Below are 27,852 nucleotides of genomic sequence, written 5' to 3' on the forward strand. Positions count from 1 at the left end.
TCAGCAGTGGTAAAGTGCCCGGAAACCAGCAAAAACGAAATGCAGCACAGTAAAAAAAACACAGGAGTTCAGAAGCAAAAAGACTGGGGAAATCAAACCATAGATGTCAGGTCTAACACAGGCATTACAAATATTGAACTTAGCAGTAAAGCAATTTTTCAGCTGGTGATCTTGATCCAGTGAGGTAGAATATTAATGTTCTATTCCTAAGGGAATTGGAGTCTAAAGCAAAGTGCCTTAACATGTGTGCCTGTTTCCTTCGCGTGGCTTGTGTCTCTTTGTGCAAATGGATTCTGTGTCTGGTCTCTGTACTGGGGTGAATGCGTGACATTGTTCTGCATTCTGTCTATCCGTTGTTCTTTTTTCACGTCATGCTTGCAGGACAGGAAAAACAGTGAATGAGTATAGTCTTTATGATCTTCAAGTTACATATAAGAACAATCATTGGTCTGCTGGTATGTGCCCAGATCTTTCCTATCACTGCAGTCACTGCGGAGCGTGGAAACTGGAAATAGGGGCAATGTTGAGGAATAACTCTTCCAACCCTCCTCAGAGTGATGCAAAGAAAACAAAATAACCAAACCTGAGATAGTGTTGACCAAGATACTTTTAGTTCTCATGTTGTGAAGAATTTCAACTGCATTGAGCGGAGCTTAATTAAGGAATCCTGTTAAGACAGGCTGTCAATAAGCTACAGATCAACTCCACACAACAGTTAAATAGTGTTAAGCATTGAGAGACATGGCTCCATCTTTGGGCAGAGCTCCAGGTGATGGGTGAGGTTAGCTGAAAGGGAAGCAGGTTAGGACTCTGTTTTTTCTACCAGCTCTGTTGGTCACTGGGCATGTCTTCATTCTGTACCGTGACAGTCGGTCCATGGCATGGCTGTGTTGGAAGACCTGAAATCATAATTCCCTTTGAGCATCCAGGCCCCACAAAGGATCCAGCAACATAATCTCTGCCATGGCTCAGAAAGATTTGTACTGTTTATCCACAAGAGGAGAATTACTTTCCGAAAAGATAGCCCCTTATTGGTGTGGCATAGCTCATTCTCAGAGAGGCTAAGCTGGTCTGTGATATATACTCTGAGGAACCAGGCTACCCTTCTCTTGTGGAGGACCCCAGTAGTCCTGATTCAAGGAATGCCAATATGCCATAGGAGGAGCCATGGTCCACCAAATTCTCCAAAAAGCTAGGTTCCCCTCGGAAAAGTAAAGAATCTACACTGGAGATGATGGATCTTCTTGTAAGGCATGGGCGAGGCAGCGATGAGCTGCTCCAATGTTTAGTTAAACTTGGACATAAAGTGCAAGCGAAGATTATTGCCTTTGTTCATTTAGCTGCCACATCTTGGATGACTTGATATTGATTGAACTGTGTCTCCAGTGTTGACAAGCTTGGGATGCTGCCACAATCGTGTCCGTTGTAATTAAAATTCTGAGGAAAAGTGTATGAAGGCAATGCAGAGCTCTTGAACTATAGACAAACACCACAGGAAAAGAAAACGCATGCTGTGTGTGAGGAAAATGGTGAAGTGGAGGAGACTAAAGAATTCACATGCAAAATAAGAGTAATAAGATGGCGACATAGAGGCATTCCTGCCAACTCACACGGTGCCACAGTGCAGGCGGGCAACTAGAGCCAAATTTCGGGAGGGGGGGGGTTCTGAAAAATATTTCGCCCGGGCTGACACACACGACTAGGGGGGGTTGGCTGAATCCCCGTGAGCCCTATCGGTGTTGCGCACCTGCCACAGTGTGACACACAATATCGTCTCCCATCACGCTGTCACCCGGGAGGAGCCACTGTGGCAGGGAAAATGAGCTGAAAACCACCGTAAATCGTGGTTTTCCAGCTTGTTTTCGAGAGGCTTTGACCTGCCAACATCCATTAAGGGGTGTGAAAACACCCCTGGACCTAGGCACCAGCCTCTGTAAGCTTTTTTCTTTGAGAGAGGAGAGGGCTTAAGGGCGGGGGTGAGGTTCAAAAATGCCTCCTAGGTACTTCTAGGCACGAGGCCCCGCCCCCTGCTTACACGGAGATTGTTATTAAAGTTGGCAGGTATGTAGAGGGGTGAAAGTGCGAGGTGTGCAGGTGGAGGGACTTCGGAAGGATGAGGTGAAAAATGGCATATCTGAGTTGGGCAAAGAGATTGCAGGGGAAAGTGATGTGAAGGGGAAGAATGGAAGTTATTACTCACTTATCTGATGGCAAAATCAGTGCCAACAAGCATTGATAAAGCCAAACCATCTGGCTTGCTTTAGGTATGTTTGTTGTTGCGGAATGTATTTAGCAGTAGCGGTCGGCAGTAGGTGTTTCTATAGGGCGGTGACGTGGGCAGGAGGAGGGGCAGGGTGGGGGGAAATAATGTATGGATTACGGAGTTTTACAGGTAAGTAAACATTTAAATACATAAAACGAATTTCGTTGCGCACACTGCATCAGCAAATGTGATGCAGTGCGCGCAACGAAATTCGTTTTATGTATTTAAATGTTTACTTACCTGTAAAACTCCGTAATCCATACATTATTTCCTCCCCACCCTGCCCCTCCTCCTGCCCACGTCACCGCCCTATAGAAACACCTACTGCCGACCGCTACTGATATTTAGATGCACAAACGGAACACATAGGTATAAGCAGCTTAGTAGTCGAGGGGCTCCCTGCTGTGTGGAGCACAGGATTCTAGTTCACATGTTTTGCCACTCCCATACCTTCCTATTAAGAGATCGATGCCCTTGTGGTGCCGTTTATTGAATATTGGCAGTAGAAAGGAAACCGATTTCATTTGCGAATAAAGACTTTGTGGCATGAGCACGGGCTGCACTACGATGTGTACTCAACCATGGTAGAGAAGCGCACATTATGTCTTTCATTAAAAATAAATCCCGCCGTCCCCTTTCCTCTGATAATCAGAGCTGTTTCCAGGGAGAAATGAGGTTTACTTCTGTTTCCAGGCAGAACAGGCCCTGCCAAGGCAGAGGCACGAGCAGCATCCGGGCAAAATACGTCAGGCACGAGATGCTCGCGTCCCCCGGGGTGAGAACAGGGGTTTGGAAACACGGCGGGAGGTGGGGGAGAGAGCGGGGAGCTGGCGGGGTCGGAAGCGTGGGGAATCGCATCTTTACACGAGTGGAAATGAGCGCAGCAAGACAGTGCGTGTTAGGAAGCGGATCGCGTCGTCTTTTCTGTAACTCTGTTCACGTCGTACTGGGGGAGGGGCGAGTGGCTGTGAAGGGCGGGAAAATAATACAAGTCATGTTTGGTAAAACACTCGTTCAGATACGCACGGATAGAATAGTTTATAAATTGAGGAGAGGTGCATTGTTATGTTTGATCTGCCTCCCTGGTTGGTATGAAAACCAAAACCCATAGGGCAAAGGCCCCACGTGTGCTTGCGTCACTTCCGCAATGAGGGAGGGGCCTCTGGGGCTGCTAACCCCACACACACCCCATGGACATCAGGAACTGCAGATTTCGGGCTCGCTATCCGTGGCCATGTGCACCATTTTTGCTAATTATCCTGCTAGCCTTACCTACCTTGGGAGGAGACATTTTTTATTTAAACAGTGATCGGTAGTTTAGCAAGAATGCGATGGGCTCTGGTGCAAGCAAGGAAAATGGCTCATTTGACTGGCAAAACGGCCACTACAAAGCGGCCGTTTCCACGAATACCTTAACCACATATGCATTACCACGCATGCGTGGTTACCACGAAAACCTTTACCACGCATACCTTTACTACGAGGTACGTAGTAAAGGCATGTGTGGTAAAGGGTAAAAAAAAAGGGGGGCTTGGGGGGTCTCCCCCCCCCCCCCCTCCCAAAAAAAAACCCACCAGAAGAAACGTCGAAATGTGCAGGAAAACAACGTTGTTTAAGAGGAAGCGGAAAAAAACTTCCGCTTCCTCTTAACGACGTCCGACGTCACCACAGAAAAAATCGAGGTAAAGGGTATGCGTAGAAAAACCATTCTGTTGAACGCATGTGTGGTAAAGGAATGCGTTGCAACAGAATACGTTGTAAGAACATATAACCATTTGACTGCTGTTGGGGTAATAAATACAGCAATTATCAACTTTCAATATATCCCTCAGGGCTTTTGGGCACAGTGTCTTCCACCAATGATAGCTACGCCCCTGACGGTAGTGGCGATCAAATGTGTTTAACCGAATTGTTAGTGATTTACGAGAAAATCTTCATACACTGCCATTTCCAGGAGGTCAATTCATGCTAGTAACCGCTCTTGCGCTGAATGCAGCTCACTTGTAACTGACTTTTTACCCAATGCATGGAAGCTGGTTATGAGCTGAAGAGTAACGACACAGGAAGGTGTACAAAAGATATCACCATGCACACCAGTCGTGTTCAGAACATTGTACGGGGCAGCACATGCTGCTCCTGTTCAAACCAGGCAAATATATTGATGTTACAGGCGCTGTACCTAAATCACAGCACACTCTGTTCACAAACATGGGTGGGTGTCAGTACTTTATTTTTCCGTTCTCGGTGCGTTTTCAGACAAGTCAAGTCAAGTCAGAGAATTTATATAGCGCACTACCTACCCAGAGGGTCTCAAGGCGCTTAGAAAGGGGAGGAGGATTACTTGTCAAATATCCACGTTTTAAGTTGCTTTCTGAATGCTAGGTGGTTCTGGGTGAGGCGAAGGTAAGCGGGGAGTGAGTTCCATGTTTTAGCAGCCAGGTATGAGAAGGATCTGCCTCCCATGGTGGTCTTGTTGATGCGAGGTACAGTGGCGAGGGCTTGGCTGGAAGAACGTAGTTGGCGGGAGGGGGTGTAGAAGGACAGTCGTGAGTTGAGGCATTCTGGTCCGATGTCGTAGAGTGATTTGTGTACGTGGGTTAGCAGTCGGAAAGTGATTCTCTTATTGACGGGTAGCCAGTGGAGGTCTTTCAGGTGACCAGAGATGTGTTCGTTGCGCGGGATGTCTAATATGATCCTGGCTGAGGCGTTTTGGATTCGTTGGAGTTTCTTCTGGAGTTTAGCGGTAGTACCTGCGTAGAGGGTGTTTCCGTAGTCCAGTCGGCTCGTGGCTAGAGCATGGGTGACTGTTTTCCTTGTTTCGGTGGGGATCCAGCGAAATGTTTTTCTGAGCATGCGAAGAATGTTGAAGCAGGATGAGGATACGGCGCTGACTTGTCTGTTCATTGAGAGTGAAGAATCCAGGATGACGCCTAGGTTCCGTGCGTGGTCTGTCGGGATGGGTGCTTTTCCAAGGGCTTCCGGCCACTAAGAGTCGTCCCATGCAGAGGGGGATGTACCTAAGATGAGGACTTCTGTTTTGTCTGAGTTCAGTTTCAGACGGCTTTGTTTCATCCATTCGGCAACTTCTTTCATTCCTTCGTGTAGGTTAGTTTTGGCGGTGCTGGGGTCATTGGTGAGAGAAAGGATTAGTTGAGTGTCATCCGCGTAAGAGATGATGTTGAGGTTGTGTTGACGGGCGATGGCCGCGAGGGGGCTCATGTATAAGTTGAAAAGGGTGGGGCTGAGTGAAGATCCTTGTGGTACGCCACAGATGACTTCAGTGGCCTCGGACTTGAATGGTGGGAGGCGGACTCTCTGGGTTCTTCCGGTGAGGAACGAGGTGATCCATTCAAGTGCTTTTCCTTGTATTCCGATGTTATTGAGGCGTTGTAACAGGGTGCTGTGGCAGACTGTGTCGAATGCTGCAGAGAGGTCGAGGAGGATGAGGGCGACTGTGTCTCCATTGTCCAGTAGGGTTCGAATGTCGTCTGTTGCTGCGATGAGGGCGGTCTCAGTGCTGTGTTTTGCTCGGAAGCCAGATTGTGAGGAGTCGAGGGATTTGTTGGCTTCGAGGAAAGCAGCAAGCTGGTTGTTGACAGCTTTCTCGATGACTTTGGCCGGGAATGGAAGGAGCGAAATGGGGCGGTAATTTTTGAGTTCGGTGGGGTCCGCTGTGGGTTTTTTTAGAAGGGCGGTGAGTTCAGCGTGTTTCCAGTCTTCCGGGAAGGTGGCGGAGTTGAAGGAGCAGTTGATGACGTCTCGGAGGTGTGGTGCTATGACGGAGTCTGCTTTGTTGAAGATGTGATGAGGACATGGGTCTGTGGGGGATCCTGAGTGGATGGAATTCATCAGGCGGATTGTGTCCTCAGTGGAGATTGGGTTCCAGTCGTTAAGGGTGTTCACGGGGGGAGAGTGTTCAGCAAATGGTTGGGTGGGTTGGTCTCCGGGTTGGTTGTCGAAGCTGTTGTGGATGTCTGCAATCTTGTTGTGGAAGAATGAGGCTAGGGAGTCGCAGAGGGCTTGAGAAGGGGTGATGTCGTTGGAGTTGGCCGAGGGGTTGGAAAATTCCTTGACGATGTTAAAGAGTTCCTTGCTGTTGTGGGCGTTGTTGTCAAGTCGATCCTTGAATGCTGTTTTCTTGGCCTTTCGGATTAGTTGGTGGTGAGTGCGGGTGGCGTTTTTGAAGGCGTCCTTGGTGCTAGTGGTTGGGTCTTTTTTCCAGGCCTTTTCAAGGGAGCGGCAGAGTTTCTTGGACTTCTTAAGATCAACGTTGAACCATGAGGCCTTCTTGCTGCCAGGTTTGCTTTGACGTTTTTTCAGTGGTGCTAAGGTGTCGGCGGTGTTGGATAACCATAGGGTGAGGTTGGCGGCGGCTTGGTTTGGGTTAGAAGAGTGGGCTGGGGTGTTTAGAAGGAGCGATGCGGAGATCTGGTCGGTGGTGATTTTGTTCCAGTTTCTTTGCAGAGTTGGTTGGAGGTGGTTGGTGGGTTTTGGCTTATTGTAGGTGAAGTGAACGCAGCTGTGGTCAGTCCAGAGGAGAGCCGTAGTGTGGCTGAAGGAGACATGATTGCTGGAGGTGAAGATGGGGTCGAGTGTGTGACCTGCGATGTGGGTGGGTGAAGTGACTAGTTGTTTAAGTCCGAGGTTGGTGAGGTTGTCCAAGAGGGTGGTGGTGTTGCGGTCGTTGATCTTTTCAAGGTGAAAGTTGAGGTCTCCCAGAAGGATGTAGTCTTTGGAGGGGAGCGCGTGTGGAGTGATGAAGTCCGTGATGTCTTCACTGAATTTAGCGCGGGGTCCTGGTGGTCTGTAGAGGAGGGTGCCTCTGAGTGTGGTCTTGGGGTCGATGTGTATTTGGAAGTGAAGGTGTTCGGAGTTGGCGAGGTTGGCGTCAGAGCTGGTTGAGATGCGGATTGATTTCTTATGGACGATAGCAATTCCTCCTCCTGTGTGGCCGGTACGGTCCTTGCGTGTGATCTTATAGTCATCAGGGATGGCAATGGTGATGTCTGGGGCGGAGGAAGCGTTCATCCATGTTTCAGTTAGGAAGGCGACGTCTGGAGAGATGGTGTCTAGTAGATTCCATAGGTCAATGGCGTGTCTGTGGACCGAGCGGGTGTTGAGAAGGATGCATTGTAGGTGGTTGGGGTCGGGAATCTGTGGTGTGGTCGTAGCGGAGATGCAGTTGGTGCCGCTGAATTTGCAGGAGTAGCAGGAGAAAGGTCCATGAGTGTGTCCAGGAGCGGCTTGGACGCAATTGGGGGCGCGACCGGGGTTAAGGGCTAGGAGGGTGGCGGCATCGTAGGTGATGCGGGAGGGAAGCGCAGCGCGAGGGGCAGGGGGTCTGGCGCTGGGCGTGGTCCAGGCGCGGACGGGCGTAGACGGGCTTACCTTTGGCGCACCTTCGGCGCGAATGGGGCGCGGTCGCTGCGCGTGAACGCTGCGCGCGGGAGCTACTGTCATAAATGGAAGGTGGAGGGGGAGGGGCGAGGGCGGCTCAGCTGGGAGGCGGGGCGGGCTCGGGAAGCACAACACCACCAACAACAGGGACAAAATGGAGGGGGGAGCAGATCAGGGCGCCGGGGGCTAAAGCGCAGAAAGCAAACTACAATGCAGGAATGCTACAGGCAAGCGAGGCAAATACAAATGAAATAGCGGCTAAAAAACAATGGCACAGTTGAATGCAAATGAGCGCAGCTTCTACGATACCGTGTCTCGTCAGAGAGACAAGGGAGCGAACCACTCAGGGCAGAGGCGAAGAGGGGTCACAGCGCTATGAGGTCTAAGGGCGCCGTAAATAGCTAGTGGGAGGGCGGCTCAGCTGGGAGGCGGGGCGGGCTCGGGAAGCACAACAACACCAACAACAGGGACAAAATGGAGGGGGGAGCAGATCAGGGCGCCGGGGGCTAACGCGCAGAAAGCAAACTACAATGCAGGAATGCTACAGGCAAGCGAGGCAAATACAAATGAAATAGCGGCTAAAAAACAATGGCACAGTTGAATGCAAATGAGCGCAGCTTCTACGATACCGTGTCTCGTCAGAGAGACAAGGGAGCGAACCACTCAGGGCAGAGGCTTGCTTCTGCTGCTCACATTGTTCTAGTAAAGAACTTCTTTTTTTAGCCTGACAGTTTTCCAAGTTTTGAGCAATATATTCCTGTTTGCGTTTGAAAGGATATGTCTGCCTTTTCACCCACTAGGCTTTTCACCCATGTGTACCTGCAAGAAAGAAAGCAGAAATTAAGGAGATGCATTTTATTTTACAGTTCACAAGTCTTCCAAGTGGCACTGTTGCATATGATGTCATCAGCCATTTCCTGCTATTCAGCCACCAGCATTTTGCATTGTGGGGCTTGCAGGTTTGCTTTTAAGACTTTTGCTATGGGCTCAAAATCCCAGCATGCAAAGTGTTAGCTAAAATGCATTAGTTGGCTAAAGGTGTTATTCATGACATACTGCCTATTGTCAACTATATTTTCAAATTTTACAAACTCTGATCCATTTTAAAAACTGCTCGTTTCACATGTAAAAAATATATATTCTTTTCTCACATTTTAAGAGGTTTCAGTCACATCATACATTCAAACTGGCATTGTGAATAATTTTTTTTCTTTTGTGTATCGGAAAACTTTACACTAAGCGTCACAACACAGTAAAGTACAAAATGGATAGAAGTGCAGCCTACTCTAATACAAAGAGTAAAAGGACAAGTGACAGTATCCGAAGGCACATTACACGATTCGCTCACACATACAGAAACAGTGCAAGCTTCCCTCCTTTAGAGGACAGATAATTATAGGGCAGAAGCAGCGTAAAAGCTTTTCCTATTACAGGACAGGTACCGATCAGACAGCAACCGTCTTCGCTTTGTTTCCTTACAAAACTGTAACAACAAGGCAGTACTAAGGCAAGCTTCCTTCCTTCAGCAAAAACAATATTCCATTCCCCCAGAACAGATCAGCAGGGCAGACTAGTACAAGCTTTTATTGCTCCCAGAATATGTGTAGTTACGGCGCGAGTGATATGTAGGTAACAGTAGGTTACATTCGCTGCCTAGTAAGTCATTGTTGTCTTGGAGCAGCTCAACCCCATCATAAGAAACTACGCCTTAGACAGCCACATAGGTGCCAACTATTTCAAAAAAGGTTTCAAATGCTCGTGAACCATATTCTGTGCAGTCCAGGCGTCGGGGCCGCACCTTTAACAAGCATTTACAATGCAATGGTTTTGCCTTTGTTAAAGTTAGAGCGATTGGCATTGCTCTTGACATTATTTTTATTTATGTTTTTTTTTTTAACATAAATAAATGGCATTGTGATTTACAATGCCACTAGCTTTATCTCTTGCAAATGACACACACCAACACCCACAGAGAGCCCCCCCAACACACACAAACCCCCCCCCACACACACACCCACACAGAGCCCCCCCACACACAGCCACACAAAGCCCCCCACACACACCCACACAGAGCCCCCCCACACACACACCCACACAGAGCCCCCCACACACTGCGAGCCCCACCCCACACACTGTGGGCTCGCTGCGAGCCCCCCCGCAGGCAACAGAGGCACGAAAACAGGGTCACAAGCAAGCAACAGGGTCACAAGCAAGCAACAGGGTCCCAAGCAAGCAACAGGGTCACAAGCAGGCAACAGAGGCACGAAAACAGGGTCCCAAGCAGGCAACAGAGGCACGAAAACAGGGTCCCAAGCAGGCAACAGGGGCACGAAAAGAGGGTCCCAAGCAGGCAACAGAGGCACGAAAACAGGGTCACAAGCAAGCAACAGGGTCACAAGCAAGCAACAGGGTCCCAAGCAAGCAACAGGGGCACGTAAAGAGGGCCACAAGCAGGCAACAGAGGCACGTAAACAGGGCCACAAGCAGGCAACAGAGGCACGTAAACAGGGTCACAAGCAGGCAACAGAGGCACGAAAACAGGGTCACAAGCAGGCAACAGAGGCACAAAAACAGGGTCACAAGCAGGCAACAGAGGCACGAAAACAGGGTCACAAGCAGGCAACAGAGGCACGAAAGCAGGGTCACAAGCAGGCAACAGAGGCACGAAAACAGGGTCACAAGCAAGCAACAGGGTCACAAGCAAGCAACAGGGTCCGAGAAAGTAGTTTGCATCCCTTAACTTCTAAACCAATTTGCTGATCCAAAAAGAGAGGTGCTATGTAAACCATTTAACTAGCCTTAAAATAACTATACAGAGCAAGATTGTGGTTATCAGGTTTATCTTGAAGTTGCCTATACAAGTTGTATTTCCATGGATACCCAAGTCAGCTAAAAGTAGCACTAGGCAAGAAGTGAGACTCATCAAGTCAATGGGTAGGAACAAAGCTGGTTTAATCTTTTCAGACCTGTGATGTGACCCTTCAGTCTTTTCAACGAGTCAAACAGCCAGTAATAGTTTTCTTGGGAACATGGCCCTTATTAGTGGGCGTAAGATGCGATAAAGAGTATTAGAGGGTTTCCACTGATGCTGCTGCATCGCTGTCTGCTTCTAGTATTACACCAGTGTAAAAATATGTAATCTTTTTTTTGTTTAATTAATTTGTCACCCGATAAGGAAAGGGCTCTATTTTAACTTTGATGGACGCCACAAAGTGGTCATGGAAGGGGCGAAGGTGGTACATGGAGGGCACCATCATGCAGGGCATTTATTTCCCCCCTACAGGTCTGAAGAAACATTTGAATAATCAAGGCCTATACTATAGCATGGTTCTTACAACTGGTGGAGATGGAGCAGAGCTTCATTCGCTGCACATTTGCGCTTCATATAATGCACTCTTTATGCCACCCCGCCCGCGCCAGGACTGACCTTTTGTTGCTGATGGGCGACAAGGAGTATGGAGACACTTCGTTTCCGTCATCTGGGCTGGAGCGCTTTGAACTGAGGGAATACTGCAAGGAAGGAAAACGCAAGGTGAGAGCGGCTCGTGGGGCTGCGATCAGCAAGGAGCAACTCACATTTTATGGGATGGCTTATAGAAAACCGCAACGAGCAACAAAAAATTCCTCGTGTTTACGAATGAGAAATGGTAGTACAAGCCAGCAACCAACAAGCTTATAGGTGTAAGAATCCAGCTTATACATATACACGTTGTGTGTATTGAAATAGAGCATGTGATTGGAGTGAGGATACTGACTATTGTTTGTAAATGTATTAAAACTCGGCATACTCTCGGAAGGAGTCAAGCTATCCATGAGTCTAAACACTGAGCTGGTTGCACACAGACCCCTGCAGCAGGCACAGCAACCCACGGGGATACAAACAAATATGGTAGAACACACTAAGTGCTGCACAGAGAGCATGTGTGGGCTCCTGTTGCACCTCCACATGTAGCTGGTATTCACGCCGCTGAGACCAGGCCCGCCCACAGCACACCGCCCAGGCCTGGCTGTGACCTTCACAGAGGTCATCACCCCGTCCCAGCGGGTGTGTGAGGGGGGACAGCAGGGGGCGCTGTGGCTTACCGTGAAGAGGCTCCTCTTCTCGGGCGTGGAGGGCTGCAGCCGCCGGTCCTCGGTCTGCGGGTCCTGCACCTTCTCGATGCCCGCCCCCAGCAGCTCGTTCTTCAGCAGGGCAGAGTATGCCAGCCCATCTGCTCGGAAACAACAGGAGAGAGTCTGAGCATCTGCCTGGCCGAGGGCAGGAGGGGGAGGGGACAGGCTTCTTGCCCCCACTTGTCTACAGGTCATATCCATCACGCCCCACAAAGCCCCGCACAGATGGTGGGAACAAAACACATGCGAGGGGTGGGGGAGGGCACCTACCTTTGCCGTTGTCCGAGGTGGCATCCTTCGCTTAAATGGGAAGTGAACGCGATCACAGCGGGGAAAAGTTGAAATATGAGCACTTTGTAGGCACGAGCACTTCATTGTTCTACCAACAGAGCAGTTCTCACCTGCAGCCCTCATACCTCTCCCCCCCCCCCCCTGCACACGTGCTTATACACAGGGTATGCTTGGCAGTGCACACAGCCCAAGAGACAGCAATAACTTCGAAGGGGCACAAGCAGCGCGGCGCTGTCACAAGATCACACAGGCGCGCACAGGGGACGCGGGGACCGGAGGCGCCGTCTCTTACCTGCAGGGCGTCCGAGCATGCCGGCTTCTCCTCCGCCTTCAGGAAGACCTGCTGGCCCCGTCTGAAAAATTGAAGGACTGCGATGAGGATGTGGTTGAGAATGAGTACCATCGCTGCCGCTGCTGCCTGGTGCCCTCCCGTCTGCTCCCCGCACTCCCTGCGCCGTGACAGGCAGGCACTCACTCACACAGGCACGCACACACACGCACACAGGCACACGGCGCTCCGCTCGCAGGTTTGTCTACATGTATAAACACACATTAATCTCTGCCCCACGAGGGCTCCGGAGCAGGCACTCCCCGGCCCCTCCCTTGCACTCCTCCCCAGCCCCCCCGCCCCCCTCCCCGGGCTGCTGCTGCTGCCTGCGCCGCCTCGCCATCCTCCACCACACCTGCTCCGCCGGAGCCGGGGCAGGCAGCAGGCGAGCAGGCAGAGCGCAGCGCGTGTGCCACAGCAGGCAGGGCTGCGGCAGGCAGGCACAGGCAGCTTCCCGGGTCTTAGTGCCGCGAGCAGGCGCAGAGCAGGCAGCGCCCCGACCTCGCTTATTTATTGATGTGCTTATATATAGCGGGGGCCTCAGGGCGCCTGGCAGGAGTACAGGTGCCAAACTATTATAGCAGGCACATGGCCGGAGGCTTAAGGGCGCTTTACAGGAGTACAGGCACCAAACTATGATAGCAGGCACATGGCACAGAGGCATCCGAGCGCTTTACAGTAGTACAGGTACCAAACTATGATAGCAGGCACATGGCACGGAGGCATTCGAGCGCTTTACATGCACCAAACTATCATAGCAGGCACATGGCCGGATGCATCAGAGCGCTTTACAGGAGTACAGGCACCAAACTATGATAGCAGGCACATGGCACGGAGGCATTCGAGCGCTTTACAGGAGTACAGGCACCAAACTATGATAGCAGGCACATGGCACGGAGGCATTCGAGCGCTTTACAGGAGTACATGCACCAAACTATTATAGCAGGCACATGGCCGGAGGCTTAAGGGCGCTTTAGAGGAGTACTATCATAGCAGGCACATGGCCGGATGCATCAGAGCGCTTTACAGGAGTAGAGCACAGGTACCAAACTATTATAGCAGGCAGATGGTCACGTCACTTGGCACCATAGTACTTCACAGAAGTACAATTGCCAAACAATTATTGGAGGCACGTGGCCTGGAAGTACCAGAACGTTTTAAAAGAGTGCAGGTGCCAAACAATTACAGCAGGTACATGGTCAAGTGGCGTAAGAGCGCTTTACAGGAGTACAGTTACCAAGCGATTGTAGCAGGCACATGGTTAATGGCACCAGAGTCCAGATCCTTCCTCTCCACCGCCATTCTCTGACCGTATAGCGGCTAGAAATGCCCCCCTCCCAGATACCTTATTTCTCACTAATAATTAGCCCTCATGGCCCGTTGTGACCGAGTCAAGTCATCACAGTCAGCACCCTAGTCTACCTCCTCCCACCCCTTCATTGTTAGCCAGCGCTAGCGCCCCTAACTCCACTGCTCACAGCAGTGCCTTGTCTCCCCCCCCAAGCCCCTCCCCCATTCCGATTTGCTATCCTGACTTGCTCCCTCGGGCCTCCAGGGACCTCTATCCATCTGACCCCTCTCCCCTATCCTACCCTCCCCTCCGTGCACACAGCTCTATCCCCCTGAGCCCCTTCCTGTCGGACACAGCCATTCAACATCTGCCCGGCTGAGGGGGGCGGGAACGGGGACGGGAGACGCTGCGAGCAGGAGAGGGGGTGGGAACAACGGAGACCAGGGGGAGGGGAGTCTGCGGGGAGCGGTCACCAGCGGGAGGGGGGCGGGAACGGGGACGGGAGCACAAATTTGACTCACCTGCACCTTGCGACGGCGGCACTTCTCCGGTCTCCCTCTTCGGCATGGGAGACCGGCAACATCGACGGCGGCGGTTCCCTCCAGGCCACGGGAGCCCCGCGGGCGCCGCCATACTGCTTGCCGTCTTCCTTCTTGTTGCGGGGGGCGGGCACTTCCGGCCGGCCGCGCTAGGATTGGCCGGCCGGCCAGTCACGGGGTTAGGAGAGACGCAGAAGTGCCGGCAATGCCGGACCAGACACGGGGGCGTTCCCGGCGTCCCGTGACGTCGGCAAAAGCCAAAGAATGTCGGGAACGCCCCCGTGTCTGGTCCGGCATTGACGGACAGGCCCCTCGTCCAATGGCAAGGCTCCGTTTACGGAGCCAGCCAATCAATGACGAGGGCCGAACAAAGCCACACTACAATTCTCATCAGGTTTTCGCCTGCGCCGAAAAGATGCGCAGAGCGCATCTTTGGCGAGGCAAAACCTAAAAATGGCGTGAGCTGCCAGTGGTAAGGAGCTGCGCTAACCTCTGTAGATGCATCAAAGCAGGACGAGCAACTTCTCACCTTTCCTGGGAGGCTTCCGCTTCTACTTTGAAGCTGGGCTTGTATTTGGTGAGCACCCTGTGCCTATACTGCCTTCAGCTCTTGTACATTGTGCACACACGTGGCACAGAGGCCTTCAGGGTCCCCACTCCGAGAAGGCTAGGGTGAGGAATGTGCTGCAATCACTCACTGTCGCATCCCTCGCCACCTGTCATTCCTGTTGGGGTGGAAGAAAGGCAGTTCACTACAAGCCCTGGATTCGATCCAGCCCACGCTGACCCAGGGTGACCTCCAGGCGGAGTGAAAACATGCTGATTTTTCCAGATGAAATGGTAAAGCAGCTTAAGCTGCTAGCGTCACTCTGTGCAGAGATCTGACCTCTCCATGCAAACCACTTCACTGAAATACAATACCAGTCACACAGTGGAATGCGCTGCATGCCCACACCTACAAATTGTGCCTTTATTAGCCAGAAACCATTATCCAAAATGGGGTAACCCAAAAAATCAAAGACCTGGGTGTTTTACACTCTTCAAATACAATGGTCTTTAACCATTACTTTCACTAGAATTGAATTGATCAATACGTATTCAATATTTCCACAGAGTTAAGGGATATGTCTCACAGATCAACCCTATACAATCAATGTATTTCAACATTTACGAAATGAAAGACAAAAAGAGCAACAGTAATAATTACAAATTCAGGGGCAATTTTAATTCATTGCATTCATAACTATCTCTATGTAAGAGAGTTTTAAGTTGCCCAAAGCGAGCGTGCATACGATGAAGAAATGTCAGGTGCTTAGTAAAAAGGAGGAGAAAAGGAAGAAATAGAAATATATTTACAATTTTATATTCACAATCGATCGGTTAGCACAATATACCGGTTTGTAGTGACCCGGCCTGCGATGTAAATTCTATACAGAACGGTGGCATTAAATGCCATGTTAAACACCTTTGTTTATTGCACGTTGTTAAATAAAACCCCCACGTTCCCACATAAAGAAGCAAGATTGATTTTTGACAATCCCTCAGATTGAGATTGTGGATGTTGTAATTGTGTATGTATTGCATGTTTTAGTTGATGTCATAACGAACGAAAACGGCTTTGAACAAGGCCTAGACCGTTATCGGTTGCATTGCATCGTGATCCAGTCGACCAGACCATCATGGCTGAATGAACAGTTCAGTTAGTGACCAGGAGATAGAGCGACAGATAAGCATATCAAAGTAATGGCGATGTCATTATAAAGAACACAGTTTTTTTGTGGCCGAAGGGCTACTCCAGGAACGGACTCCCACCGTAACTATACCTTGCAGCGCGTGCGTCATTTGAATGCACTTGAAGAAGACAGGACAGGTTTTGATTTGTGCGCCTGATGTCAGCCTGCTCTGCCTCTTGAAGGAGAATACACCCTGCCTCCAATTAAACGGAGTGATCTGCAATTGTTAAGGTGGAAAAATCCATCTTCACATCTTGTGTCAGAGTGCTTACCAAGCCACACGTTTGCCCGTGGAGAGACCTACGTTTTCTTGTAACGTTTAAATTAAGATCACAGTTTGAGGTGGAAATGTAGAAGTGCTTGTAGTCTTTGTTAGTGAGTAGCTGTGTGCTGCTTAGAAAAGCTGGTATTTTCCCATTAAAAACTTTGGAGCAGTGTTGAGCAGTGCCGGTTCTATCCTAAAAGGTGTAGGTTCTGAGTGCCTGATACAACCTGCCCATTGAAAGCACTATTGAAGATGGAAACATAAAATGCTGCTTTGAGGAGTTAACCTGTATGTGTCATCTGTTTGGTTTTGGAGTTAAATGTGAGAATGAGAGGCATGACGCTATTATGTAATGTTATGTTATAGCAGTGATGTGGCCCAAGATGATGCGGCCCCTTGCAGAATCTCCCAAGGCCCACCTGAGACACCAAAACTCGGATATGTTAGGCTTTAGGGTGAATGGTTAGGGGTGCAGAAAGAGGGGAGAGGATCCTAAGGGGCTGCAGGGGGCTGTATTCGGATATTTCGAGTCTACTCAAGAAGATGAGTCTGCGCTCTGCCTTCCTCTCTGAACGAGAGTGAGGCCCGCTGGTGAGGTATTGCTTTCTGGACTCGTGTGAGACACACTGGGGCCTGTGGAGCCGCCGCATGCGCGTGGTATGCTCCAGGGGCGCTGCGCCGGACCTCGCCGAGAAGCCTCCATGTGTGAGAGGAGGAGCTGCCAGGAAACCACTGTTAGACCAAAGAGCGTGAACTTCACTTTCCACAGGAAGCGTGTCCAGCCGTTCTTCTAAATGGAAAGTGAAGCACGGACGACAGCCACAGGGCAGTTTCCGTCCCTTTAGTTGGCTTATAGTAGTTACAAACTTATTATAACCGTCTTTTCCTGTTTCCGGTGCCTTATCCAGTCGCCAGCATGATATCAGGATGAACCTGTGAAAGCATGTGTAACAGAAGACGGAAGTGGGTCTGCTCCAGCTTGGCTGTCGCTTTGGAAGCATGGGTGTAAGTCTGTGTGCTCACCTAGGCTGGGAGCAGTGCCTCTGTCTCCGCCACAGGCCATCCACGCAGGCTCTTAAAGTACACGTCATCCATAAAACCTGTCCGCATGGGCCTATTCTAAACCCGTTTCAAATGATCACATGGGATGTATTGCTGTTAAATGCATTTCCTTTATTATTTTTTCTATTTCTTAGAAACCAGCCATGATCTTTGGGCGTCTTAAAGACTTGAGAATGGAACTTATTGTTCCCCTCATTAATATATTTAGATTGGTCTTTCACATGTTTTCATTAGTGAATATGTTGATTTAGGAGCATGTGCAGTGTGCACACTTCATATTTGTCATTTAGTGCCAGCATGCCACTCTGAGGCCCTGCTTCCGATCCTCAAGGATGCTCTCGCAGTGGAGGGCAGTTTTCCACCAGAAGTCTCCCCAACAGCGATCGATCATTGGCTCATCCTTGCTCTTTTCCAGTATGTATCAGAACAGGACTCCTCAACTACCTCCCCCCTAGACACATGCACTCATGCCACCTAGTTCTGGAAGCACAGTTGTGCTGGAGGATGCTCACCTCCCCCTTTATATACCAGCGAAGTGTCTTAACCTCATGGCCAAATGGTTTGAGTCCTGGCGGGTCCACTCTGCCATTCATCCTTCCGAGGTCGATAAAATAAGTACCTTTGAGTTGGGTATCATTGTACATCTGTTATTTCAGATACCTTTCAGAGTGGAGATATGCTTTATAGACACAAGTTAGGTTATACATTATCTGTATTATAACCCCTCTCTTTCCTGTACCCCATATTAAACAAGGGTGGTTACGGATAGCCGGCTTCAATGGATTTGTGGTACAATCTTACATCGGTTTAATAGCTCTTCTACTTGTGTCAAATCTGTCCACCATTTTAAGTTGAGTCATCTGCAACCAAACTAAATACTCCTGATGCATCTTCTATAGCTGGACAAACTATTCCAGAAGTGCGAGGACTTCACTCATTTTGAGGGCTTTTGTGTTTTGCATTGCTAACCATTCTCACGTAAGCCTGTTTGTAATTTATAACCCCAAAGACCAATCGGAACTCTCCAGACCCCCTCCAGAACACTGAATGTCCGTTCACTGTAGTTTCTGGAAAAGGAGTACTTCTTTAAGGTATGCCTTTAAGGTACAATAAACTCTTATCCCCAACTATTCGGAGATTAGTGAGTTTAATCTTTTATATGGGACCCTTATTCTGCAATTCAGATATCAGTACAGGTACTGTTCCATGGTTCGGTGAAACAACTCTGGTTTCGTCGGAAGGGGGTGGAGAGACTCCTTGGCACTTTGAAAGTCTGTTTGTCCCGGTTAGAGAAGCTCCACAGTAGTGTAAGCCATCGACCTTTAACCACTTTCTCTTACAGACGAATGAGGCTGAAATTGCTCCCAGGTACCATCCGAGTCGCTGCTCTAAGAGAACAAAGGGGCACTCTAAGGAACCTTGCAATCCATCTACGAGTTGAGGTTCTGGGGTACATGTACCAACTTGGTAATTGGCTGCTACTTTCTGGCAGGGTCAGGGGAGTCATGGTAGGTTTGGGGTACTTACCTGATCCCCTGTGCCTGACTGAGTCTGAGACGACCGTTGTTCTCCCTGGATGAGAGGGACCCCACAGTAAGAGATACACACTAAGGTAGATGTTGGCAAGGGTGGTCAGCGGGCAGTCACCAGACATGAGGATATCGCCCCTGTACTTGAAGAAAGGTTATGCCACTCTTGATTACCTCTAGTGAGGGTTGTCTGGAGGGCTTCAGGGTACACTGACCAGTACCTCTGCTCTCATTGAGCTGCCTGAGGTGTCCCCTCACAGATTTCAAGGCTGCAAAGAGGCCAAATACCAGGGCATTGGGCAGAGTTTGAGGCATAGCCCCACCCTAAGGGCGGTGGGGCAGACGGCACCCTGTTGCAAACGTCAAAGAAGGCTCCAGCACCCTTATATGCTTGTCTTTTTACTGTGAGTTTCTTCTGTTTCCTAGAGAGGAGCTCCAGACGTCATGCTTGGTTCTCGGCTGGTAAACCAAGAGCCAATTCACAATCACATCCATTAATGGTCAATTTCGAGCATCAGGCATTTATGCGGTGCCTGCCTTCTTTTCTCGCTGGGATTGAATGTATATGCCAGGCTGTTGCTCAGACTGTGGGGAGAAGGTGTTGCTGGACTTAGTAGGTTTGTCTCGCTCCCAGCATTTGGTGTGGTTGATGTAGCTTTCGGTCACTGGGTGGGTATCTTTTAGGCAAGGAGGTTTAAGTTCCACATTACCCAGATTTATCTCGTCAGGCAATAGGAATAATACATATAAACTTATGGGTTCTAGTCTTGCTTACCCGCTTCCACGGCTTGTTTTAATAGACCTTTCACTACTAGTCTCCAGCTGTTTGTTATAGAGGGCCATGCACTGTGCCACTCTTTCTCACCGTTCTGGTTCTTTGTAATCCTTGCCCTCGCTTTACTGTCTGGGCAACTTCCAGCCAAGTGAGGAGTTCTCAAGTTTACACATTTTACTGGGCTGGACAACACTGCCAACTATAGTGTTTTTCGAAGTCGGTCTATTGTTACAGTTTTGGATTTCCATACATGCCTTATTAAGCAAGTGTGTTTAATGTTGAGAATTAAGTACTAACACATTTACGGACTGTGTGCGATGGAGGGAAAGATACAAGAATAGATCTGCAGGAACTTATGCCCCAGTACCTTCTGAAATTAGTTGTGACCACTGTATTGAATTGACTTAAATCTGTGGTGTTTAAAAGTGTGACCGTGTAGTCGCTGCCGCTGAGCGACTGAAGTTTATGTTGTGTGCACTTACTATCCAAATATTATGACATTGTTTGCATGAAACATTCCTACCATTCAGCTGCATCATGAGGTATGGCCTGGCCATATAACAGCTTCCTGTTTCCTTTCACCTTTCAAGACGTACTATTTTACGAGAACTGCTACCGCTCTTCAGCCCAGGCACATGACTTACTGGCACGGAGAGATAGGTTCTTGAAACTTGCATGATTCAAGCTCCGCCTGGCCACCATTTGTACTTCAGCAGTGACATGTAAGCTCGCGCCATGCAGTCTTTTATACTTACATTGGTATGTTGGATCTACTGATTTACCAGCTATAATGCATCATTCAGGGGAGTCCGTGGTTATGGAGTCAAACTCCCATGGCTCACAGTTGTTGGCCTAAGTTAGCCCTTCCCGTATCGGAGTGATTTAATATAGTCTCGGGCCATTGTTTAACACATTGGGAATTATTACCAAGGCCATAACACAAGACAATTTGGTATTGGACATTTCCAAGTTGATTTTGTCTGTTATCTGCTGTTTGAATCATAAAATGTAGCAATAATCCGGGTCACGGTGCCACTGCACCTGCTGCACCAGTAGAAGCTACGCCCCTGGGCTTCCCGCCTTCGAGCCTCGGCCTGTGAGCTGCAAGATCAATAGGTCACACTGCGGTACTGAGGTGAACGCTACACGCGCTTATATTGATTACATACAGTCTTCATATTAATCTCTGTTTGGTCATGTCTCCCGAGAGGCCACTCTCTGTGCACACCCAGGGAAAGCCCTAGCTGTAGGTAGAAGTCTGGTGGAGGGGCTGTACCCTTTCAGCCTCGGGTCATGTGCTGAACTAACTGAGAAGTGGAAAGCCCTCCAGGGCTAGGGAACAGGATGAGGAAACAGCCACATTTATGAAACGCACGAGCTACTTCAAAGCAGTACAGTGCAACATCACCTCCACCACCGTCGTCTCCATGAAGGCCTACATCAATGAGGCAAAAACAAACTTGCAAAGCGAACTGACGCTGTCAGGCAGGCATCCCATGGAGTTCCCTTCTCAAAACACCACTCGGTAAATGAAAAATCTAAGAGTTTGTTTAATTCTCTGCAAAAAAACACACAAACAAGATCAAGGTATATGGAGTTTCCGTCCTCCACAGAAATAAAGCGGGTATCTGCTCAAAAGAAAGTGCCTACCACAGGACTTAACTCCACTGCCACTGAAAGACCTTTATAACTCTGTCTCGTCTCTCAAATTATCGAGCCATGATGACCCGCTACCGCCGCCAGGAAAACGGGCCTTCTCGTTCCTCAAGCACCTCCTTGATTTTGTTATCCGCACCTCATTGGAACCAGGACAGTTCCAAAAGAGGTTAAAATGTGATAAGTGACCAGTGCCTCTTCTAAATAAGTCAGATGCCAGGCATCAAAAAGGTATGTCCTGACGCAGCTCTAGCTTTCACAAATAAAACCAATGCAATTGTCCCCACTGATCTGATAGTTGGGTACCAACATGCTTATAGGAACTCTTAGCACTAAGCAACAACATATTGCACATAATATACTGCACTATTTCAAAACCACATGTATAGCTTTGTATCACCTTGCTCACTTTATGCACCCTTATCACCAAACTGAACTCCTAGCACCAATCCAGGACAGTGGAGATAAGCCAGTAACCGACTACTTGTATGTAATACATGCACCAGACTATAAGAAATTGGAGTATTTGTTGGAGGGGGGGGAGGGGTGGTCACTCACTTTAAAGAATAAACACAATCCTTGTTACAGCAGAATACAAAAGTCATTAAATAAACTTGTGCTTAATCCCCTGGTAGCTTGGCACAAAGATGGCAGGCTTAACTTAGTGGCAATGTGTATAGTATTTATGTAGCACTCAAAAAGTAATAAAGTGAAAACATGACACAAGAAAAATTACAAACCAAGTAAGAAAATTAGAGAATGTTTTAATAAACAAAACAACAAAAATACAATGAGTAGAACCAGAGATACTGTTTTCCTGAAGTTTGAGGTAAAAATAGCGCCAAGTGCCAACTGCAGTATTCTGGTTGTAGTAGACTGGGTCAAAGTCAAAAGTTCAGGCCAACCACGATGGAGCGGCTGGTTGGATGCAGGGTCCTATATTGTCTTGGAGAAAGTTTTACTTTACTTTACTGTTGGAGATCAGCAGCCCATAGGTAGCTGGTCACTAAAAGAAAGGCCCCAAACATTTCAGGCAGGGAAAAGGTAACTTTCTAAAAGTGCCATTTCCAAAACAATAATCCAAAATCTGGCGGTACCATTATAGAGATTTTAAATTACAAATAAAATGAGCTGATGAAGTATTTCTCAATCTGCTCCCAAACTGAATTCGTCACTTAATAGATGTAAGAAGGAAAATGGCTAAGGGAAGTAATCCTTTCCAGAGTGAAAAACGACCTTGTTAATTCGGTATTTCCCATAGCAAATGGCCTGAAGCAAGATTGCCTACTAGCACCACTAATATTCTCCTTATATATAGCATATTTACCCGTATGTTTTGCACAGTTAGAGGGAGATACACCAAAGATAGGTAGCCGTCCTTTTGCATGCCTCCTTTATGCAGACGATATTGTAGTGATGGACCTAACCCCAATTGGACTGAACCAAAAGCTGATATTATTACAGAGTTATACGATGGCTCTTTTCCCAAAAAGAACAAAAAAACGGGTTCAGCAGCAGATGCCAAAAGTCTGTGACAACTTTGCAGAAAGGCACATTTCCAACAGCCACTCACTGAATGCCATCCCACACTAGATTCTGTATTGATAAATAAGCTTTGGGCAAACTCTTATGTCTTGACAAATTAGGGTTTAGCAGAAGGAACTTGTAAAGACTGTTCACAGGATGCCTTTCTCTCTGATGCTTTGGGCAACCTGTGAGAAAGCAACACCTTTACAGGATGCTCAGGAAGCTTTGAAAACAGAACTGGCAAAGCCAATAGCTCTTGCATTTGAGACCTATCTGCTTTGCCAGTGGTGTTTAATTCTGCTATACAGCATCCCAGTTGGATCGCCAAATGAAAAGAAATACAAATGTGCGTAATCAGTTCACTGAAGCATGGGTGGGAAAAGCTACACAGACGGCACAGTCCGAGTTAGCAGCATGGGTGTTGCGGGTGAGGGCAGCATGGAAGGCATTAGTGGGGGCAGGGTGGAGAAGCAATGGACGACATGTAGGGCATGGATGAGGGCTAGCAGCACATAGCGGGCGGGTGACAGAAGCAACACAATGGGTGAGGGGTGGGAAGGAAAAGCAACAGGTGACAGAAGGAGGAGTTGGGTGGGTGAAAGTAACACAGAAGATGGAAGCAACATGAAAAGTAAAAGTGGGGAGGAGAAGCTATGGGCAAGAGAGCAACATGTAGTGGGCAGGTGAGAAGCACATGGGCGAGAAAGCAAGGGGGAGGACATGGGATAGAAGGTAACATGGAGTGGTGTTGGGGAGAACCACACAGGCAACAGAGAGCAACAGAGTGCAGGGTGAGAGAAGTAGACAAGGTGCTCTTGTGGAGTGCTTAACCAAAAAGAAGAAAGTGGTGCTTGAAAAGCAAGCAGCGGAGTCATAGAAGCCAGCCAATCTAAAGAGAGGTGGTATAGAGGCACACATGATTGACAACCTGAGACACAAATCCGAAGCAGGCAAATGAGTGACAGGAAAACCAGTTAATGGTAAGCAATGGGCGGGTTGCAAGCTCCTGTATGCTCTTGGGAAGCCCACAGTATGTCTTTCACAACCAGACAGTTGCGCTTTGTGGCATGCTTGACCTAAAAACAACTCGGATTAAGAAAACAATTTGCTGTTAGGGCATGCCAGTGATACCATCCCATTTTGATGTAGGTTGCTCCTTGTAGTAAAATGGCCATCTTCCTTGGATTCAGTTTGCCATCCAAAAGATCTACCAGCATGACTCAAATGCCGGAGTTAGGATCAGAAGAGCTACTTGCTTGAGTCTTTCCAATCCCCTCTTGTGCTGAGCACCACACCCGCCAGCACGGCCATTTTCCAGCCACTAACTGCCTGCACCTTTCACACACAACTCCCGAAAGTGCTTATAGATGGCAGCTCGACCACATATTAACAACTGTAACAAATTTCAGAATAGATAGCTCAAGCCATACACAAAAACACCACTACACTTTTTAGGTCGAAACGTAGCAGAAAGCACAGCTGTCTTGTTGAAAAGACTCATTTGGGGACATGCCTAAAGTTTCCCAAAGAATAAATTGCTTGCTTTATTTATTTGAGCTCGTCTAGCTTATGTTTGTCCTACCATGGGGAATAGCCCATCTACAATTTCTCTGATTGGCTACTTCTGTGCTACTACCAGTGTCCTCTTTTCGAGAACTGCTTTTTTGTTTTTCGCGAAGCACACCCTCCCTCCGTATTTCCTCGTTCTCCGTCTTTTCCTCACCCATGTGCCCCTTGGTGCCTGCCCTCCCTCCCGTGCTCCTTGGTGCCTGCCTTCCCTCCCGTGCCCCTTGGTGCCTGCCTGTCCGCCCTCTCGTGCCGTTTGGTGCCTGCCTGCCAACCCTCCTGTGCCCTTTCAAGCCTGCCCTCTCTCACTCCCCTTGGTGCCTGCCCTCCCCTGACCCTTGGAGCCTCCTCTCCCTCCCTCCCCTGCCCCTTGGTGCCTGCCCGCCCACCCTCCCCTGCCCGCCCACCCTCCCCTGCCCCATGGTGCCTGCCCTCCCACCCTCCCCTGCCCCATGGTGCCTGCCCTCCCACCCTCCCCTGCCCCATGGTGCCTGCCCTCCCACCCTCCCCTGCCCAATGGTGCCTGCCCTCCCACCCTCCCCTGCCCAATGGTGCCTGCCCTCCCACCCTCCCCTGCCCAATGGTGCCTGCCCTCCCACCCCCCCCCCTGCCCCATGGTGCCTGCCCTCCCACCCCCCCCCCCCCCTGCCCCATGGTGCCTGCCCTCCCACCCCCTCCTGCCCCATGGTGCCTGCCCTCCCACCCCCCCCTGCCCCATGGTGCCTGCCCTCCCACCCCCCCCCCTGCCCCATGGTGCCTGCCCTCCCACCCCCTCCTGCCCCATGGTGCCTGCCCTCCCACCCTCCCCTGCCCCATGGTGCCTGCCCTCCCACCCTCCCCTGCCCCATGGTGCCTGCCCTCCCACCCTCCCCAGCCCCATGGTGCCTGCCCTCCCACCCTCCCCTGCCCCATTGTGCCTGCCCTCCCACCCTCCCCTGCCCCATTGTGCCTGCCCTCCCACCCTCCCCTGCCCCATGGTGCCTGCCCTCCCACCCTCCCCTGCCTCATGGTTCCTGCCCTCCCACCCTCCCCTGCCCCATGGTGCCTGCCCTCCCACCCCCCCGCCCCACGGTGCCTGCCCTCCCACCCCCCCTGCCACATGGTGCCTGCCCTCCCACCCCCTCCCCCCGCCCCATGGTGCCTTATGTTTGTCCTACCATGGGGAATAGCCCATCTACAATCTCTCTGATTGGCTACTTCCGTGCTACTACCAGTGTCCTCTTTTCGAGAACAGCTTTTTTGTTTTTCGTGAAGCACACCCTCCCTCCGTATTTCCTCGTTCTCCGTCTTTTCCTCACCCATGTGCCCCTTGGTGCCTGCCCTCCCTCCCGTGCTCCTTGGTGCCTGCCCTCCCTCCCGTGCCCCTTGGTGCCTGCCTGTCCGCCCTCTCGTGCCGTTTGGTACCTGCCCGCCAACCCTCCTGTGCCCTTTCAAGCCTGCCCTCTCTCACTCCCCTTGGTGCCTCCTCTCCCTCCCTCCCTCCCACCCCTACCCCTTGGTGCCTGCCCTCCCTCCCTCCCCTACCCCATGGTGCCTGCCCTCCCACCCTCCCCTGCCCCATGGTGCCTGCCCTCCCACCCTCCCCTGCCCCATGGTGCCTGCCCTCCCACCCTCCCCTGCCCCATGATGCCTGCCCTCCCACCCTCCCCTGCCCCATGATGCCTGCCCTCCCACCCTCCCCTGCCCCATGGTGCCTGCCCTCCCACCCTCCCCTGCCCCATGGTGCCTGCCCTTCTTCCTCTAATGCCCCTTGGTGCCTGCTCTCCCACCCTCCCTCTCGTGCCTCTGGTACCTGCCCTCCCACCCTCCCTCCCGTGCCCCTGGTACCTGCCCTCCCACCCTCCCTCCCGTGCCCCTGGTACCTGCCCTCCCACCCTCCCTCCCGTGCCCCCTTGGTGCCTGCCCTGCCTCCTGTGTCCCCTTGGTGCCTGCCCTGCCTCCTGTGTCCCCTTGGTGCCTGTCTTCCCATCCTCCTGTGCCCCCTTGGTGCCTGCCTTCCCATCCTCCTGTGCCCCCTTGGTGCCTTCCCTCCCTCCCACCCTCCCGTGCCTCTGATGCCTGCCCTTCCTCCCCTCCCTGTTGTGCCCCGTTGCCTGCCCTCCCTCCCTCCTTCCCTCCCCATGCCTCTGATGCCTGCCCTCCCTCCCTGCTGTGCCCCTTGATGCCTGCCCTCCCTTCATTGCCGCTTAGTGCTGACCCATCCATTCTCCCTATATTGCTTTCCCCTTCCCTCCTCTGTCCGTTGCCATTTTGCTTAGTGCCCACCCTCCCTCAGATGTACTTGATTCTTTTGTCACCCACCCTGCCTCTTTTGTGGCTCCCTACACCCACCCGCCCTTTTTTGTTGCTTCCTTACCCACCCACTCTCCGTTGATGCTTTTTTTTATGGCACTTAATAGGTGTCAAAGGCAAGACCTATTGGCTTTGCCAAAGCTTGTTTGACTTTGAGTGTCGGGCAGCTGCTGGACTAAGCACAGTCACAATTCCTTGGCCTCTTCCCCTCTCTGAAGTGTTCAAGTGATATGCGTGTTTTCAATCTGAGCTGTGACTTGGATCATGGTGGAGGCGTAAGCAGACAACTTTTTAGCTTCTTTGAATTTGCACAAATGGATTATTGTTTGCTTTTGTTGACCAAAAGAAGTATGTTAAAACTTTGACAGAGGACTTCCGGTTGATTCCTCTGTGTGTTCAATAATGTCTTCATCACAGTGGTATTTCCTGGACAGCTGTAGTTGCTTAGTCGTAGAGCTGCATCAGGCAAAGAAGTGAATTTTCCAATCGTGCTAATTTTTTGTACATTCCTTTTCCAAGACAAAGTTGAGTAGTATTCTCCTTTCCCATGCAGAGGGTGTGTGAAAGTGTTAGAAATGGGGGGGTCTCTAGTTGGCACCCTGTCCAAGTAGGGACCCTTCTTCTAGTCAGGGTAAGGGGATTATACAGCTAAAATAATCTCTGCTCACCCCCTCGGTAGTTTAGCACGAGCAGTCCGGTTTATCTCAGAGGCAATGTGTAAAGCATTTGTATGTACACACACACAGTAACACAGTGAAAACACTACAAATGGACTCCTTCCCAGTTTAGAAAAATAACCAGTAATCTGAATGAAACAAGACCAAAACAACAAAAATCCAACATACACAAGTAAATATATCACTTTCAAAAGGTTCAAAACCGTTCAGTCCATAGGAAATTATGAATGTGTCACTTTTATCACAAAGTACCTGGGATGCATCAAAATCAAAGACGAAAACAGGCGTAGGGAAGGTGGGGGGGCTGAAAAATCAAATCGGTGATACGTTGAGTACTTGCTTCCAGGGGAGGCGATGCATCTGTTTCTTACTGCTGGGGCGTGATATGTCGATTCCTTACTGTCAAGGGAGGTGATATGTAGATCTCCTGACACGCGGCCTCTGTTCCTTACTGCTGGGCAATGTCGATGAAGACCATGGCGCATAGGGACGATGCGTTGAAAATCCAGATGCGCTCGGTTGCTGAGGCAGCGGAACTGGAGCTGCAT

At 50.1% G+C, this 27,852-nt stretch overlaps 2 protein-coding genes across 3 annotated transcripts in view; one reads left to right on the top strand and one right to left on the bottom strand.

The window, feature by feature from the left end:
- AGAP1 (ArfGAP with GTPase domain, ankyrin repeat and PH domain 1) overlaps positions 1-27,852 on the top strand; it is a 1,113,642-nt gene that overhangs the window by 271,476 nt on the left and 814,314 nt on the right. The window lies entirely within an intron of this gene.
- Positions 11,042-12,490, bottom strand: LOC147731274 (fizzy-related protein homolog). The gene is made up of 3 exons (XM_086958548.1): positions 12,357-12,490; positions 11,744-11,871; positions 11,042-11,170 (listed from the first exon to the last, which is right to left on the bottom strand). The coding sequence occupies exons 1-3, from the start codon at positions 12,373-12,375 to the stop codon at positions 11,042-11,044; spliced, it is 276 nt and encodes a 91-aa protein (XP_086814674.1). The 5' UTR covers positions 12,376-12,490.

The sequence above is a fragment of the Lissotriton vulgaris genome, chromosome 2_1 (assembly GCF_964263255.1).
Source record: "Lissotriton vulgaris chromosome 2_1, aLisVul1.2, whole genome shotgun sequence".
NCBI classification, from domain to species: domain Eukaryota; kingdom Metazoa; phylum Chordata; class Amphibia; order Caudata; family Salamandridae; genus Lissotriton; species Lissotriton vulgaris.

Coding starts and splice junctions, on each gene's coding strand:
- LOC147731274 (XM_086958548.1), bottom strand. Junction 11,171..11,743: donor AGAAGAGGAGCCTCTTCACG/GTAAGCCACAGC, acceptor CCTTCCTTGCAG/TATTCCCTCAGTTCAAAGCG.